This window comes from Phalacrocorax aristotelis, chromosome 1 (genome assembly GCF_949628215.1).
Source record: "Phalacrocorax aristotelis chromosome 1, bGulAri2.1, whole genome shotgun sequence".
Classification (NCBI taxonomy): Eukaryota; Metazoa; Chordata; class Aves; order Suliformes; family Phalacrocoracidae; genus Phalacrocorax; species Phalacrocorax aristotelis.
This window is the reverse complement of record NC_134276.1, coordinates 81,306,285-81,323,597: the sequence shown is the minus strand read 5'-3', so window position 1 is coordinate 81,323,597 and position 17,313 is coordinate 81,306,285. Positions and strand designations below refer to the sequence as shown.

Genomic DNA, 17,313 nt, shown 5'->3' with positions numbered 1-17,313 from the left:
ATTTTAAAACCCAGAACAGTGAACGTGGCTCTAACACTGAACACTCAGCTGTTTGCATTACATGTACTAGATTTAGTCCTGGGCTAGAAAACAAGACTGGGTTGTAACACTGGCATTAGGGTGGTATAGAGGTCCCTCAAGGAAGTTTAAACAACCTGAAAGAATAGAAAAGATGTGTTTCTCTTACAAAAAAGATGATCACTGAAAGAGACACACTGAACACTACATATTTGCTCCAAGTGATTAGTGAAAGTCCAATACGTTATAGCTTTACTTGAAGTTCAGTGAGGTCAGCAGAAACGTGTGAGGTGTTTTATGTGCCAACACTCTGCTATATATTTATTATGCTTTATTATAAACCAACAGTAACCCACAGAAGTTGGCCATAACTCTTCTGGGATCCCGCCCCACAAATACAATGAGCTGTTCCTATTTGAGCAGCTCCTGCTGGAAGGAAGCTCCCTTAGCCTGATCAAGGATTTCCCTAATGGAGCTGGCTGCTCTGTCTGGTCACTACTAAGCAGATAGAGACAAACACATCCTGAGCCCATGCTGCTCCAGCACCCGACCTTCACAGCATATGTTCTTGAAGAGCAGGCAGCAGCGACAGGACTGGCAATGAGAAAAAAAAAAAAATCCCATTCTGCCAAATTTATCATTTAAACCCCTCCCCCTTCCCAAAATTGCATAGGACAAGTATATTTAAAAGGGTGGGATTTTTCTGGGGTTTGTTTGTTTGGGGGGTTTTGTTCGTTTGTGTTTGGGGTGAGGTGGGTTTTTTTTCCCCAGTTTTGCTCACTACTTCATATACCTCTCCTTCCTGAAAACAAATCCCACATCCCCCCTTTAGATTTACAGGGCAGAGCAAACAATTTTGGTCTCACACAGATATCCGCACGCTTGTTTCCTCTTGCACCGTTCCGTAAAAATCCCCTTGCATCCTTACATAACCTCTGTGCATGTTGGCAAACTGCTCACAGCCTGGGAAACTTTTTCCATTCAATTTTCTACTCAGACCCATAAAAGCTCAAGACTGAAAAATTCTCAGGCCTTGACACTTTAAGTTTCATTAACAGACTAACTCTGCTACTCCATTTGTCCTGATGATACACATTGGGATGAAAAGACCTGTCCAAGAAAACCAGTTGCAGACCTCTTAGAAAGTAGCAACTGCAAGCCACCCCAGTGCACGGCCTCACTGGGAGATGAGTGGTTTTGCTCTGCAATACAAAGCATGACAAAGCCAGTTCTGTGCGAGAAACAGGAGGCAAATTGGCAAGTAAACCACAAAATACTCTTCTCAAAGTCACCTCCCCTCTTCAACTGCCGACTCCAGCAATCCTATTATGAAATTTTAACCAGAGGCATTCAGGACAACCCTGCATGGCTTCCCCCCAGCTCCTCCACGGACAAGTCAATAAGATACAAAAAAAACAAGAGAAAGGCACCCCGAGTGCTTGTTGATCCCAGCGATGGGCCGTAGGGGTGAGGAGCTGCTGGAGCTGATCGGGTGCGGGTGCCCTGCTTCCTGGCCAGCCTGGCAAGAGCCTCTCCCTCCCCCGTGCAGCCGTAGGTACCTACCCAGGTGCCGTGCTGGGCACTGCCTCCTCCCCAGACCCCTTCCTCAGGGACCAGGCATGGCTCCTGGCCAGCGGGCAAGCCTCCACGTCAGCAAGCAGGGGTGGGACAGGGCTGGGGGAGAAGTAAGGGGCCCCAGCTGCAGGCTGGGGCAGCACGAGTGGGGTGCAGGCAGCACCCACCTGGGCTCCGTCCCTGGCAAAAGCGGGCGATGCTGGCGGAGCAGAGTGTGGGACCCCGCAGCCCTCAGCAACCGACCATCCTCCTCCTGCACTAATCCGTGCTGCTGCGCCAGCTTACGGGATATAATTAGACTCACAAAGGAGCCTTGTTACCGCTCCCCACTAAGAGGCCATAGCAGTTTTGATTAGTCATGCCAGCGACTCTGCTGCCCGACTCTGGTGAACACCGCCTGCGGAGCTTGGCCAGGAAAAGCCGAGTAGCGCCTAAAAAATGGAACCAGAGGACTGTTCCTGGAGGAGGGAGGGGGGATTTTTATTTTTAATTTGAAGTGGTGTTTGACATGGCATGTGGAAAATACACTGAGATTATGCAGCTGAAACGTTTTTTTTCAGCTGTTCCATTGTTGCCTTTTGCAATCTTCTAAGCAAATACGTGGGCAAACAGTGCAGTCTGGGGCACTACATTGTAAATAAGTTAATGTCACCTATGAGGTGACAAAGCTGCTCAAGGAGCAAAGCTAAAACAAAATGCCCAGAACAACTTAGGCCTCTTAGAATCTGATGGGCTGTCAATAGCATTTGAGAGTTACAGACTTTTTTCTTATACGTTAAAACCAATCAGCCAGTCTTCTCACGGAGCAGCACTTCCCCCAAAAGAAAGGCATCCTTTGATATCCCTAGAAATAATCTCGGTACTCAGAAAGGCATTGGAAATCATCGCCTATGGAGAAAAGTGGCAGGTACATCCTTCCATCCCTGAGGGAAACTGATGTTAGAAATCCTGGAGGAATTTGTTCAAAGGACAATGTATAAACTTTTGAAAATATAAGCTTTATTCCATAGTCACACCATTGACCCCCTGCCACTGGCCAGATTTGCACATGTAAGCTTGCCACAGTTGCTGACCGTCATCATACCTGAGAATGTAAAGGGTACATTAGGCTACATAGAGTTTATTTGGGGGAAAATGAAAAAGATCAGTTCTGCTGTATCCTTAAGGAGAATGAGAAGGAGAAACTTTCTTCTTATATACTGGCATACGTGCCAAGATCAGGTTTTCCTTAGGTTCACTGACCCATCATGCTAAACACATGACGACTATACAGTTTTATTGCTTCTGTGCTGTAACACAGCCGACTGGTTGCCACGAGAAGCTGGCCACACCATGTCATCCTTACGAGCTCACTGACTCACATCCTGCACGTGAAAAATGAACAGCTTTTCACAGGTCAAAGGAGGATGCGCTTACAGTCACGAAGGAAATGCTGGCAGTACCGTGCATTTACAGAAATCGTCAAACTTTAAGAGGGAGGAGGAGGTTGGCAAAAGGGCATGAAGTGGTCATTTTATGCAGGCGTGTTTGGATTTTAATACAAAATCTAGTTAAGATAGCATGTGGCAGAACTACACAATTACAAAGAAGTCCAATAGCTCCGCTGTGTGAACTTGCTGGAAGTTAGATGGTACATGGCTAACACTTTCCCAGCCAGACTGCAATATTCTATCAAAAAAAAGACTGCACTTTATATAAGGTGAAAGTATTGATTTTTCACAGATGTTAAAGCTAATGTAACAAGAGTTTTTTGGAAGTAATCTGCATAAAGGTAAGCTAGCACGATCTTTTGCTTATCAGTATTAACGTACATGCATTTGTGTGCACATGCACACTTAGTCCAGAGACAGACTGTTGTTTGATGGGTCACTTTTCTAACATTGTTTCTGAAAGAGTCTAAAAACCATCAAGTTATTGTTGTGTGAATGAAGACGCAAAGTCCAGCTGACATACAATTCTATACTCTGTGACTTATTTGGCAAAACAGAGAAGTAAAAATCAAGTGGAACAAAGAGCTTTTTTCCCTGGTTTTCCAGCAGCAAGTCCATCTTCACTCTACATAACAGAAGAATAAATTGCATAGACTGAGTACTATTGAATCCACTGTCTGAAAAAGTATTAGTATTACATTGGTAGAGTGGTTAAAAAAAAACCAAGGAGAAACAAGTTAAAAAGCATGTATCTCCTTAATTTTAAAGAAAAGGAAAACTTGAACCTCAAAATACAGTTAGCTAACAGGATTTTTAATTTGGCTTTAAAAAGGTTTTGCCAGTCTTAATCTGCAATCAGATACTGATGAGCTGGTCCTCCTAGACTGCAGCCAGAACAGCAGACAGACAAAGCAAGCTCATTTTGCCTTCACTACAAGGACTGTTGGGCACAGCACCACATTTGCTGGAAAACAGATGTAAATAAATGGTCACGTAATTGCTATGAAAGCATTTATAAAAGACTAGCTGAAATTTTAAAAATATCCCTGAAAGGACTGGAATTCTTACTGTGCTTATTTTACACATGGGATCCAAAGATGAGAGAAGGTGGCTGACCAGGCAAATGCCATGCACAAAGATTTCGGCCTATCAAAGAACAGAGACTTTTCAGCCAAGTATTTTTAGGGAAAAGACCCCTTTCACTCACAGCCTTATCTCAAGTGTAAACCTGCCTCTCTCCAGGAGAGTACAACTAAGTAAATAACCTGGGACCATTACTCTAGTTGCTGTTGCATTACAGCATAGAAGGAAAAGGAGCCTACAGCCAACTTCAAATATATAGGCAGATGTGCTTAGAAAGCTACGACCCTGCATTTGTAACCACAATGGTATCAAGTCTATGTAGTACCAAATAACTTTTCATCAATGACTGCTCTTTTCTTAAGGGGAAATTGTATGTTCCTAGTTCAGAGGAAACTCCTGCATGCCACAATCTGAGCTTCCAAAAGACTTTACCTCTTTACTGAAAAATACAACACTAGCTAAGAGCTTTGTAATTTGAAAACAGAATGGGTCAAGAGTAACACACACACACACACACACTTTCTCTTCTCCCATCCCTGGAATCAGAAGACAGCGATTCAGGGTGAAAAGCTTTCAATGGCAACACACATATCCAAAAGAGACTCTGTGTGTTCTAAGGCAGAAATCTCTAAATTATATACATATTTTTGAAATCCCTTTTAGGTCATTTAATGAAACTAATGGCCACAAGAGAGCGCTACCAGCAAAGGATTCAACGATGGGGAAAACTACAGTGTTGAAGCTATTCAGAATTTAAAAACAAAACAAAACAAAAAAAGCATCTGTCGTGGTCAGGTAAGTCTTATTTGCACATATAAAAGAAGCCTTCAGACATTTAATTGCTATAGCTGAGATCTTCAGAAGGCAGGAGAGATTCTGTGTGTCTCCATTTTTGAATGTGGACTTTGAGACGCGTTCGTTGCTCTTTCTCTTTGTTTTCAAAGAGAGATTGCTCAGCAGTTTCTGGATTTTAGGTAACTTTAAAATGGTCTCACTCCAATGAGACATCTGAAATTAACAGGTTATTTTCTGATACCGCTTTTTTTTTTTTTTTTTTAAAATGTTTGTATCTCACTCAAACTCAGTGCAATGAGCGAAAACATCAAAACTGCATTTGTGGCTTTACTATTTGTTTTTGGTGTCTGTGTGCTGAGTATCTGAATACCTTGTACTCCCTTCTTACCTTTCCAAGAAAAGTGCTGACAAACTCTGACATCAGCAGCAGCAGCCGCCTATTTTTCTGGAAGCAGCAAATGGAACTGCAGCATTTTTTTCCAATGAAAAACAGGAGGAGTTCCTGTTTTTGCATTTTCAGCTTCTAGTATCTTATCATAAAAGGAAGTGACTCCCAAAAAGTATCCCTAAAACAGAAGTGACCTAGAATTTGGAAAAACAAAAACAAAAACACACCCGAAGAACCAAACCCAAACAAACTATGTGCTTAATTTACGGACTTTTGAGGAGGAGGGAGGGGCTGTAAAAGATAGAAAAGTAGTAATAAAAGCAACCTATTAATATTCAGATGTCTTTGAACGGCAAATTGAACCAGTATTTTCACAGACAGGTTACTGACAGAGTTGTCACATAGGCTTCTGTCCAAATCCCTAAAATTTTAGCAAAGCAGCATAACCTACTTTACATGCCTACTCTCACCTGCCAAAATTCACACAAATATCTACACAATTGCCTTTTGCTTTCCTCTTAACCATAGTGAGACCTATGAAGTCTGTAGTATTGTTCTTTGTTTTCTCCTGCCATGCATCGGGTAACCAGTTGGTCTGACCTCCCATCTGCCAGCCACCCTGTGTCTGAAAACGGAGCAAACAGCAATGCCGCACTACAGTCAGCAACACCTCTTTTAAAAGAAGCCATGCTGGAAGGAGTATTACCTTGTCAAAGGACAGTGGAGTAGCGCCTTTCCCATCCCACGGCCTAGTAAGTTGCATTTTACATAAAAAGAAATGAGACACCTACAAAATGCTCTGCTTCAGTCTATGAAAACAAATAAATGCAAATAAATTATTAAGTCTTAATGCCCTTAAAGAGTTCAGTCATTAACTTGAGCAAATCAGTATTTCACCATCGCAGTTTGCTCCGGTTTTCCTTGTACCTCAGCCCAACTGTACAGGCTTGAGCAGGATGGAACAGCAATCTCATTTATAAGTAAGATATGCACTGTCGACAATGAGGTATTAAGTTGTATGAGGTATGACATCATCAATCTTCCTGCCTGCTAAATTCACAAAAGACTACCATGATAAAGCTTTCATGTACTGGAACTGATTTTCCTCACTCTGCCTTGGGGAACTAGACAGGCACATCTGTATGTCTGAGACAAAAGTGTTGATCTTGGGATTTATGGTATGTATATAAGCTACATAAATACTTTTTCCCCATCCTTATTTTATGTATATTTTGCTACCTTTTGATGGCTAGATAGAATTAAACTCCTAACGTCATTCTCTTACCTCAGTTTTTGCCACGACTTATCAGAATTCCACTAAAGGATAATAAAACATCTTTTTAATGAGTATTATCTGAAAGCATCTAAAATGCTTCACATATTGAAAAACCAGCTAGAAACACTGGTTCCAGCAGGGTTCACTTTCAAATATTTTGGAAATTATCATGCTGTGTAGGGTGCTAAAGAAATTAACCTTTAACATAAATACAAAAAAGGCTTCATTCACCAGTAACACTGAAGAAAAATGCAGCCTCTGACAGGGCAAATGCTAACAGCAGCAGCAGGAGTCAAAAAGCATGGGGGATTTTAGGCGCTCTCACCATGGCTGTGGTGAAAGATCAGGAGTGAGGAACAGGAATCAGAGCAACCTTTGGACACACTCCCCACCACCACCTTTGCCCAGGACAGATCTAGCAAGCATAGCGGCATGCAGCTGCCTACACCAGTCCAACACGCTGCCTTCAGCAAGAAGGAACTTGCTGCGTCCTTGGAGTACGTGGCCGTGGAAACCCTTGCATTGCTGTGGCCAGAAACAACGGCTGTGTTTTGCCTCCCAGCCACTTACTGCAATGTGCTTACCCTTCAATAGCTGTCCCAAAAGAACTGAGTTTCCTCAGAAACCACATTCCAAATACCAACTGGTGTTTCTACACAGGTGTGGTGCATTCCGACACCAATTTCAGCTGTGATTTACCTAACCACATCCAAGGTGACCCAAAAATGGGAGTGGAGATAGGGTTCCTCTAGTCCCAGGGCATTTCAGGAGATGACCCAGCCTTGGTTTGTCTCATTCCTAGTTAAAACACTACAGCCACATGATGCAAATTATTGAGCCTCCTACAAAGAACAATGCATTGAGCTGAGAAGCTTCAAGTTTTATTTGGGAAAGCTATTTTGCTCTGACATGTCCTATGCCAGATCAGATTTTGAAGACATTACCATCCCCCAGGGCACTTTCTTCCCTAAGAGATGCCACCCCTGGTTTGGTTGCCCACTTGCCAAGCAAGGCTCCTCCATGAGCCAGACCAAAGAACTGACTCTGATTTCAACTGCAACCCAGCAGAAATTTCCCTGAACTCTGACTTTCATCACTCTGCCCTTCCTCTGCACTGAGGATGAAGCTGGACTAAAAGTGTAAGGGCCGCATAACTCAGCAGTGTGGTAACTGTGTCTCTGTGACAGACTTTGTTTTGCCAGGTGATCCAGTATTATGCAAATTCAGCAGCAGTGACCATAAAATAATGGATTTCTTGTGTAAGAGATAAGATGCAAATTTGTTCAGTTATTCAGTAACTTAAGCTGCTACACTCTTGCATTTCTGCCCTTCTTTTAAGTGGTCATATTTCCAGAGTTAAAATAATTTCTGAATCCAGCCCTTAAAACCTTTTTATAATCTTTTCAAGTTGGAAGACGTTACACGTAGTTACTTGACCAAGTAGAGCATAAAATCTCTACACTCAATGTGGTAGGCTACTTGACACTGAAACATTTAAGAAGCATCCAAATTCTCAATCTCCTCAGTCATTTAATCCTCAGGGTGAAATACATAACCTAAAATATAAGTACCACACAGATAACTGCACCACATTGAAGCAGGAGTATTACTACTACTCTCCTGAAGTTGTTTATGTGCATGTCAAAGTTCTTGACTAGTGTTTAAAAAACCCAATGCCCTTAAGTGCTTAAGAACAATTCAGTGTTTCAAAATGCATACAACATATATGGAAGCGTTCCTTCCAAATGCAAAGAAGATTCCTGACATAAAAACATTATTTATTTGGTATTTAATGGATGGGGTTACCTGTTTCAGTCAGGAGTCTGCAGAGATCTACAGCATTATCAAACAAAAAAGAAATCCTCGGTGTGTGAAAGTACTACGTGAAATGAGTAAGTCTTCAGACCCCCAAACTTTAGAAGGTGCACCTGTTTCCCCCTCTCACCCAAGGGGCTACATATTACAATTTCTACCACCTACACTGAAATTCACCAGTGGAAAGCAGTTTTAAGAATAAATCCGATGTACTGCCTTAGTAAAAAGTTCTGGTCAAATCCTGTAAGCACTTGTATACTTTTTCATACTTAAGTCATGTGAGTGTTCTCACTAAATTGGATGAGACTATTCATGCTCAGAATTAACCATTTTGACAAGTGCTTGCAGAACTGAAGAACAACAAAACAAAACAAAACCCTCAAAACCAGTCATGACTCACAGGTTGTTACTGTCTGATGCATATTTCATTCCACAAAAAAGCAACATTGCCCAATTTTGGTAATTACTTCACAAAACTGAATATCATTGCCACAAGCAACCTTTTGAATAAGCACATTCAAATTATAGAGGATTCCTTTTACCCACAAACAAATATCTATGCTCTTCCTAGTACTCCAAACATCACCCTAATGGAGTTGACTTGGTAAAATACAGTGACATCTGTTGTACTTTTGGGCTTTCTGTTATTCAAGCTTTACAAGCTGGATTTTTTTAGATTTGTAAAGACATAAATTATTAAGTTCTCCACAAGGTAAAAACATGTCAGTCATACATTTGTTATCAAGAGAGTCCTGACAGTTGTACAAGACACATATCCAAAAACACCGGATGATTTTCTCTTTGAAACCAGGGACAATACACCAACAACTGGAGAAGCTGAAGCTTATGTTTGCCTCAAGCATCCATTAGTGTGTCACTAACAGCACGAATCAAATCACGTTAATGCAACTGTGAATTTTCTGCCCACCTCATCTGTTTAAGAAATAAAAGCGCTTTTTAGATGTACCCTACCAAAAAGACTGCTGGCACAGGAAACATCCAAATCCCTGGGTGGTATTGCTAGGGTCACGGTGAAGGGAATATGGATTGACACGGTTTCCTTGTTGGTTAAGTGACTGCACCGACAGTTAGACAACCAGGGAAAATGGTCCTGGTCAGAGCTCCTCCAAGGTATAATTTGTTGAAAATACAAGAAAAAAGTGTGTGCTCCTCCTTTTTGCATGTCCATTCCTTCCATTGGTAGCACAGGACCACACGACTGAAGGAGGAGGAGGAGCACAGCAGAGGCCCGGACAGCCCTGGGTTTGCCTGTGGAGGAGGCAGGGGACATGCCTGAGATGGAGGGGAGCTCCACACCAGCCCACCTCCTCTGCGGACCCCCACTCAGCACGCACATACAGAGTGGCTTATTTGGCAGTTGCTCCATTAAGCACTCCTTCATGGAGAGATCCTGCTGGGATTGCTAGGCACTCCTTAAAACACAGGACATCCACCCCGAGGGCTCCTGAACCAGGCCTGTAGGCGCCGTGCAATTTGTACAACATGTTATGTTTGTGCTTATCTGGTTCTTGCCATCCCCCCACCGTGAGCCATGGTAGCTCACTGGCAGCACCAAAGGAGAGAAATAGAGGCCCTGCCCTGGTGACGCCTTGTCACAACATTCTGACACATATGGCTTGCTCATCTCTCCACCACAAAGTCCCGGCTAGGGCCAGGGGCTGGTAGACATCCTATCTCGCACACATTTAAAACTGGCCATCCTGCTTTGTGCAGAAGAGTGGGCTTACAGCAATGCCCCGGCCCATTTCTACAGTGAATTTACAAAACAGCAGTATAACAGCCCAGCCTTTCCACCAAATGCAGCCACACAAAAATGTTCAAGCCTTGAACTTGAAAGCTGTGTGCATCTTTTACAAATATCCACCTGTAACGTATCTATACCAAGATCTGCGGGGGCACATGCTGTTCCATGCCCCGTCAATTCCAAGAAATATGGGTAGTGAGGGGCTATCACACCTGCCTACTTCTTACAGCCACAGTATGTGTGTGCAGATACAGCCCTGGAAAGCCCTACTGCAGTCTCCTACTTATTTCCAAAGTCTGGCTGAAAATACAGGTATTTAAAAACCCCAAACTCCCCAGCAAAAAAAACCCAAACCAACAACAACCAAAAAAAAAATCCCCAAAAAACCAACATCTGTTCTCGGTCAGTCAAGGCCAAGGTCAGTCTTCAAAAAGGAAGAGTTATGGCTACAGGGCAAAATCAGAGAGAGAAATCACTGCTCTTTGTTCTGCTGTAACAAACCCTAGTTCCAGAAGCAACGGAATCAAACTTAATGGCAAAAGAGTTTACTCCTACTCAACAGTGGTACTCCGCAAATGCATTTGGTTTACTGAGTAATACTTAACCATAACCATGGGCTAAATATGTGTAATACTTGCTTAAAATCGGCAAAACTACATGTATTTTGCTATTTGTTTCCTATACGATTTTGATATATATAAAACCAGAACTAACAAGTGCCCAAACACAGGTCAGAGACAGAATTCACAGTCTACCATCTGTGTCTTATAATTGTACAGAAAAAACAAATACCTCATCTTCCCAAGTCACCTCACAAATTGATATTCCCTAGTTTGACAGTACTCCTGCAGCCACAAGGAGCTACGAAGTGCACAGCTAGCAGCTCCACAAGTCATGAACAGGTAAGACTAGATCCTCTAGGTAAGCTACACAAAACCCACTACAGAGAGGTCACTGGTGGTGTTGAACATGTTTCCACTCAGAACACAAAATTTCAGTAACCTCCCATTGAAACACTGTAAATGACTCTCAGATTTTTATTCCCGGATTTCTACTCAAGTCTCAGGCCTCTGAGACAGTACTGTAGAATCTCAGAGCCCTCAGGATGTTCATTAAAACCACTCCTTCTGCTGTACTTCAATTAAAGGGCTGGCTGTCTTCATGAAGTGCCATACAAATAAAGATTACCCCCTAACTTCCCATGTCTAGGTGTTTATAGCTCATCTATCATGACATTCACTTCCCTTATTAGGATTTTGCACAGTAAATTTCAGCATTTGGACCATGCTTCTGATGGTGTGTTTGCTCGCACTCTCTCTTTCCCTCTCCTGTAACAAGGGACTCCCCAGCATTGCAAAAATAGCTTGCACTTTTCGCCACATAAAGGCACCAAAATGAAATGCTATATAAAGGAAAAGAAAACATTCCTGCCCACACGCATAAGCAACAGGGCCAAAACTATTCCAGAACTTGCAGAGCTGGTCAAGTTAAACTTAAAAGTCCAGCTTCCCATCACCAGCAGTCCCTGAGGAAACGAAGTCCACAGCTACTCCCTCCCTTGCCCACCTGTTCTCACCGCCACTAATAGGCGATTCAGACAGCCAACAGGACAACCCCACGTAATTACTCAGGGTGGCTCCCAAAGGCCATATAATCCTACCCTCCCTTTAACATTAATAAACCACTAATGTAAGCGTCACCTATATATCAGTTTTTAATAGCTTAATGTGTCTCATGAATTCATAGTGAAAAATTACTGCAAGCTTTCATGGATTCATGGTATACACTTATGTCTAACATGTGCAAAGGAAGGGAGATTATATTTAATAACTAGAAGGGAATTTAAGTTAGAAGTGTGTGCAGAACAGTTAAATTACACACAATATTGTACCTACCTCAGTATCAACACTCAGAACAATTTTACATGTGTATATATAGACATGCACACATCTTTTCCATTACAAGAGAAATTCACAAACAATTCCTGTAAGAAATGCCCTAAGCACACTTCCTTTTCCATTTTCCTAAGAAAGGAACCTACTCAAGAAACGACTCACTACTACACTGAAGAAATAACACATAATTAAGATGTGATGTTTTGACAAATCCACTTGAGAAAACAACATAAAGCCTCCTGAGTCCTCTTTTAAACCAAGACCAAAAGTATACCGTACTTGTTCAACCATCAATATATGTAAGATACGTAAACATCATATTTGTTGTTGAGCCAGTTGCACAGTCCTGATTTAGTTTAGACCACAACTATGCAATGTTTCCAAAAAAAACCAGCAAAGTGTGAATGCTGAGAGCCAGCACGTTTATGCTGAGCATTTAGTACTGCAGGCACTTTTATTTGGAGACCAATGTTATTTTCCCTATGCAAGTCAAGCATTAGATTATTTAAAAATAGTGGGTAAAAATACTTTTGTGGAAGCCAGCTACGACTGCTGAACAACACCAGCCCCTTGCAACTGTGGCAAACGTTTCTCAAGTTAATTGTTATGAATAAAACATGCTACTCGCTATGGCAACACTTTTTTACTTGGTCTTGGCTGTGGGTACATTAGACTTCTAAACCAAAAATAGAATGCCCTACTGCTTCCCAGGTAAGAGAAATAGTTAGATCAATGTAAGATCAGGATGTGGCATTACTGACCCATATGGATGAACTTCACATGAACACGCTTCTCAGCGGTGACAAATAAAACCTGAGTTTTCTAGATTAATTCTGCTGACATTAACAGGAAGGAAGTTCTCTACTTCCCAGAAGAATTTTGTTAAAAAGTAGTTTTCCCACATCGTGATAGCTTTCTCTTTTTTTTTTTTTTTTTTTTCCCTGTTTTGTTTTAAAAAAAGGTTTGCTTTTCAATTCTGGATCAGTCTAGAAGTAGACACAAACAACCCTAGGCAAAAAAAAAGTTTTTAACACAAAATCTAGATTTTGGCTTCCCAAGATAACTCTCACAGCTATCAAGGATAAACGTGATTAAAACAAGGGTTCTTTCAACCTTCAGGACTGGGTTGTTGAACTTCAAACCATTTGTCTATTTTGTGCTTCAGATAATCACACTGACACCCACAGGAAATAAAATGTTCAATCAACGCTATAGAGAAGCATCACAGTGCTAGACAAAGGACACAGGGCAAGCAGACAAAAAGCTGCTAAGACGACTTGTAGATCAATACCTCATCTTTCATGTAACTCAATGAAAGAGAACTGTGGGACTATTCCCAGTCTCCCTAGAGATCAGTAAGGGTGGATCTAAAGGAGACTGAAATAGCCTAAAAATGCTAAGGCAGTCACTTCAAGATTGCTGTAATTAATTGAAGTGCAGACTGCCCCTGAAAGCGGTGGTCCTGTCCAGCTGAAAACCTACTTCCCCATGTAATTTTACAGTCAGATCAGTTCCCTGATCCAATTCAATCCAGACCTGCAGGAGTGCTCATACAAAGACTAAACAACTGGTTTGCTTAAAGGCAGGGCTGTTTAAAGCACTCATAAAAATTCAGCCTAAGATTTAGGGCAAACAGAACAAAACAATACTGTTGTTCGAACTATAATTTCTGGAAGAAAGCATGCAACAAGGCTTTTACAACAACCTGCATCATTTGAACTTCCAACAGGAAAAGAAAAGCTGTTTCAGCACACAGACAGCAGTGCATGAGAAAAAGTTGGCCAAGAACAAAATGAGACCGGGTGTTAAAAGGTTTCTGACCGTCAAAGGACTGATGTCCTAAGGCAACTTTCCAAGAGAAAGAGCAAAGTTGAAAAAACACAGACAAAAGCCCTAGCTAATTTCATTCAGTAAGTTTTATGAAATTTTATCTAATATTATGCAGGCTTGTCAATGACCCAAAAGGCTCTTACCTCTTTTGAGAGCTATGTAAATCTTCATGAATTTAAGACAAAAATGTTTTCCCTAACAACAGCCACTATTTCAGCCTCTTGGCTAGAACAGTGAGGTTACATTTGCCCATTGCACAAGTGCTAGGGACGGAAAAAGAGGAGGGATGAGAAAGGACTGATGAAAATCCATCAGCTTTGCACCAAACTGCATGCAGGCGTGCATAGCAATGGGGCTCTGTTGCCTGCAGAGAATGGCCACAAATCCACAGCAGCAAATCGGTGCTTGATTAGCTGCATGGAAGTTCTCGAAAACCGCATGCATGGAACGAAGTACTTGCGAATGACAAGAATGGCACAGCTTTGTCTTATGAGGGTATTTCAACAACAAACTTTCTGCCATTTCCAAAGATAAATGAGAATTCACAGGTTCTGAGCAAGCTACTGTCATAAAACTGAAAAGCACCCAGAAAGAAGGAATCTTTCCACCTGGTCTGAAGCTTTTCAGAGTCATTAAGAATTGCTGTCTTGGCAGATTCTTCAACGTCTACAAAACTCCCTCAACCCTCAAGTTCTCCCTTTCTGTGACAGAAACAGCTGATGTAACCTCTGTTAGCAAAAAGTGCTTTTACTGGAACAGCCAGCGCAAGTTGAAATTGCTGAACATCAACATGATTTATAATAGTTGTGAATGCATGTTATTTTGCATTTATTAGCTTTAGTGCTATAAAAATTTTGGGAGAGTTTCCGGAAGTAGCTATAGGCTTCTTTTAACCTACTTCAACATCTTTTCACTTTTGTCAAAGTTATCTTATAAAATTTATTTTTAAATCAAGTTAGTAAAAAAAAGTGAGAACTTAAGTCGTAAGTCAACATGACAAAAGTTTCCATACCATAGCCTGTTTTGTTAAGCTGTTTCAGTTTCTCCCCTTCACTAATAACTAACTGAAAGTCCTGTTTACCTAAACCACAAAAGAAATGCTTGAGACCTCAAATATTCTCATGAAGCGGGAAACACTTTTCCAAAAGCTTCCCTTGTAACCCGCTCCTCACAGCCCAACTGGCCTGCATAGCAAATGCACTAAAAAGCATTCCCCATGTGCACGCACCAAAGGCAGGGAAGCAGGGCAGGATGGACAGCCTGCTTCGGGCCCTGCACTTCAGGAGGACAGAAAGGAACAGTCTCTTGACTCGTCACATCACAACGGTATTCACAATATATTGCCTCAGTTTTTCCTCTGATCAATAGGCTGCCTCTCCCCACGTCTTCATCCATAAAGAGTCTGTGTTCAAGAAGGAGGTAACATTGCATAATAACGTGCATTAATAACACTGAATGAACATCATCATCTTACCAAGTCTTGGCAAATTTAACTGCCCTGAAATACATTTGGTTTTCCAGCTGAACAACACAAGCTTACCTTTTCACTACAAGCTTCAGTGTCTTGTGCGAACCTTTCACCAGACAGATTGCTTCTTGTCGGAAGCCAGAGAGGCCCACATCATTGATGCCAACAATTTCATCTCCAGCCAGTAACTTGTCCACAGATGCAGCTTTGCTCCCATCTTCAATCTGAAGAAAAAATCATATAATGGCAGAATTATTCAGGTTGCATAGTGACACCTTTAAAATAAGTTAATGAGCTTTCAATATTGGCTTCACACAATACAGTAACTAGGTGGTTAAAATGATTTTCAAAAATACATTTAAAACCACTATAGAGTAATGATATGGAGACAATCAGAACAGGAAGGAAATGGAAGGGGGAAAACGTGAGAAAACCAGAAAGCTCAATGGAAATTTGGGAGTCAAAAGCATCTGTGATCTTGAGCCCCATTCAATACATGACAGATAATCACACTTGCAAATAGAGCTTTGGGCAGGCATCTTAAAATCTGGTTCTCTAGAACAGGTAACCAATCATATTAACTATACGGTCAATAATGTTAACTACAGAGTCAACTCCAAAAATATGGCATGCTATGAAACACCAAAATATGGCATAACAAGCTGGCCTGGAAAATAAAGTGATTTTCATCAGACACATAACATTTAGGAAAATATATGAGAACTTACAATCCATACAGTTAACTAACAGCTCTGGTTAGGAGAGGAGATGATGATCTGAGATCCATGGAAGAAAAACAGCATGTCACACTGCCAAAGAACACAGCAATACTACAGGAAATTCACTGGATGATTATTTTGCTGCCACAGGCATCTCTTTCATGCACTGAATTTGTACAAAATTATTTGTAACACGTGACAACACACACACAAGATTAGAGAGTCAGTTTTTGGCAATTCCCACCCAGATGAAGGAAACACACCCATTACGAGTTACCCATTTGTAAAATTCAAGACAAATCCCAAAAGCTCGATCAGACAGAGTAGCAAGTACCAACAGTTTGAACTGATTTCAAATACAGCTGTAGGTGTTGAACACTTTGCAATTCAGACCCTCAGCTTTCTCAGTTTCTTCCCACCTCCTTTGCTGTTGACGCAGCCTCTGGCCTCTCAGCTGCTTGGGCTCATGATATATGCATTTAATTTTATTCCTCCCTCACTTGCTCACAATCCATACCCCACCTCATCTTGTAGATTTGACACTTTGTCTTCAAAGCAAAGACTGTCATTTATGTCTTCATTGTATTGTGCCTTGACTACAGTACCTCTGAGTCCCACCTTACTAAATGCCAGTGAACCTATGAAGACAAAATCCTTGTCATTGCCCCAACTGCAGAAAGCTTCACAAAGAGCTGCCATCTTCTGAAGCACCAAAGTCAATCAACAATGAGAAAACTCCAGAGGAAACTTTATGAATTCTGACGCTCACGGTACAGGTTTTAGGGACACTGCAGCAACCAAAGTATAAATTAAATAACTTAATAAAATAAAGCAGTATCTCTTGATGAAAGTACATTAGGATTATCTCACACACCCCAGCAATCTCACTGCAGGTACATAAAACCTCTATTTAAATTTAGGATAAATGTTCTTAAAAATCTTCAGACCTGTAAATCTAAGCCAAAAAGAATGCCGTATGAAATACTTAGTCTTATACCCCACTCTAAAATGCTCATTATTAATACTAATGAAACAATTTCCAGAACTTATCTTAATAAAAACACAGATAATTAAAGATAGAGCAAGTTTCTACATCTCCATACATCTAGTTCTCAAGCTATGACTTGCCTCTGACCCATCCTCTGAACATCAAGAATCTACCAGAATACCAAATTATCGCTGCAAATCTCCAGTAAAGTTGAAAACAAGGGAGCAGCAGTGGAAATCACTTATATGCAAGAAAGATTTCAGTTCAG

General features: G+C 41.4%; 1 protein-coding gene across 4 annotated transcripts in view; it reads right to left on the bottom strand.

Moving 5' to 3' along the window:
* Nucleotides 1-17,313, bottom strand: part of SHROOM2 (shroom family member 2) — a 124,992-nt gene that overhangs the window by 56,848 nt on the left and 50,831 nt on the right. For all 4 annotated transcript variants that reach the window (XM_075095136.1, XM_075095110.1, XM_075095127.1 and 1 more), the window contains exon 2: nt 15,411-15,562. In XM_075095136.1, coding sequence (XP_074951237.1) covers nt 15,411-15,562 — 152 coding nt within the window. The remainder of the gene's footprint in view (nt 1-15,410; nt 15,563-17,313) is intronic.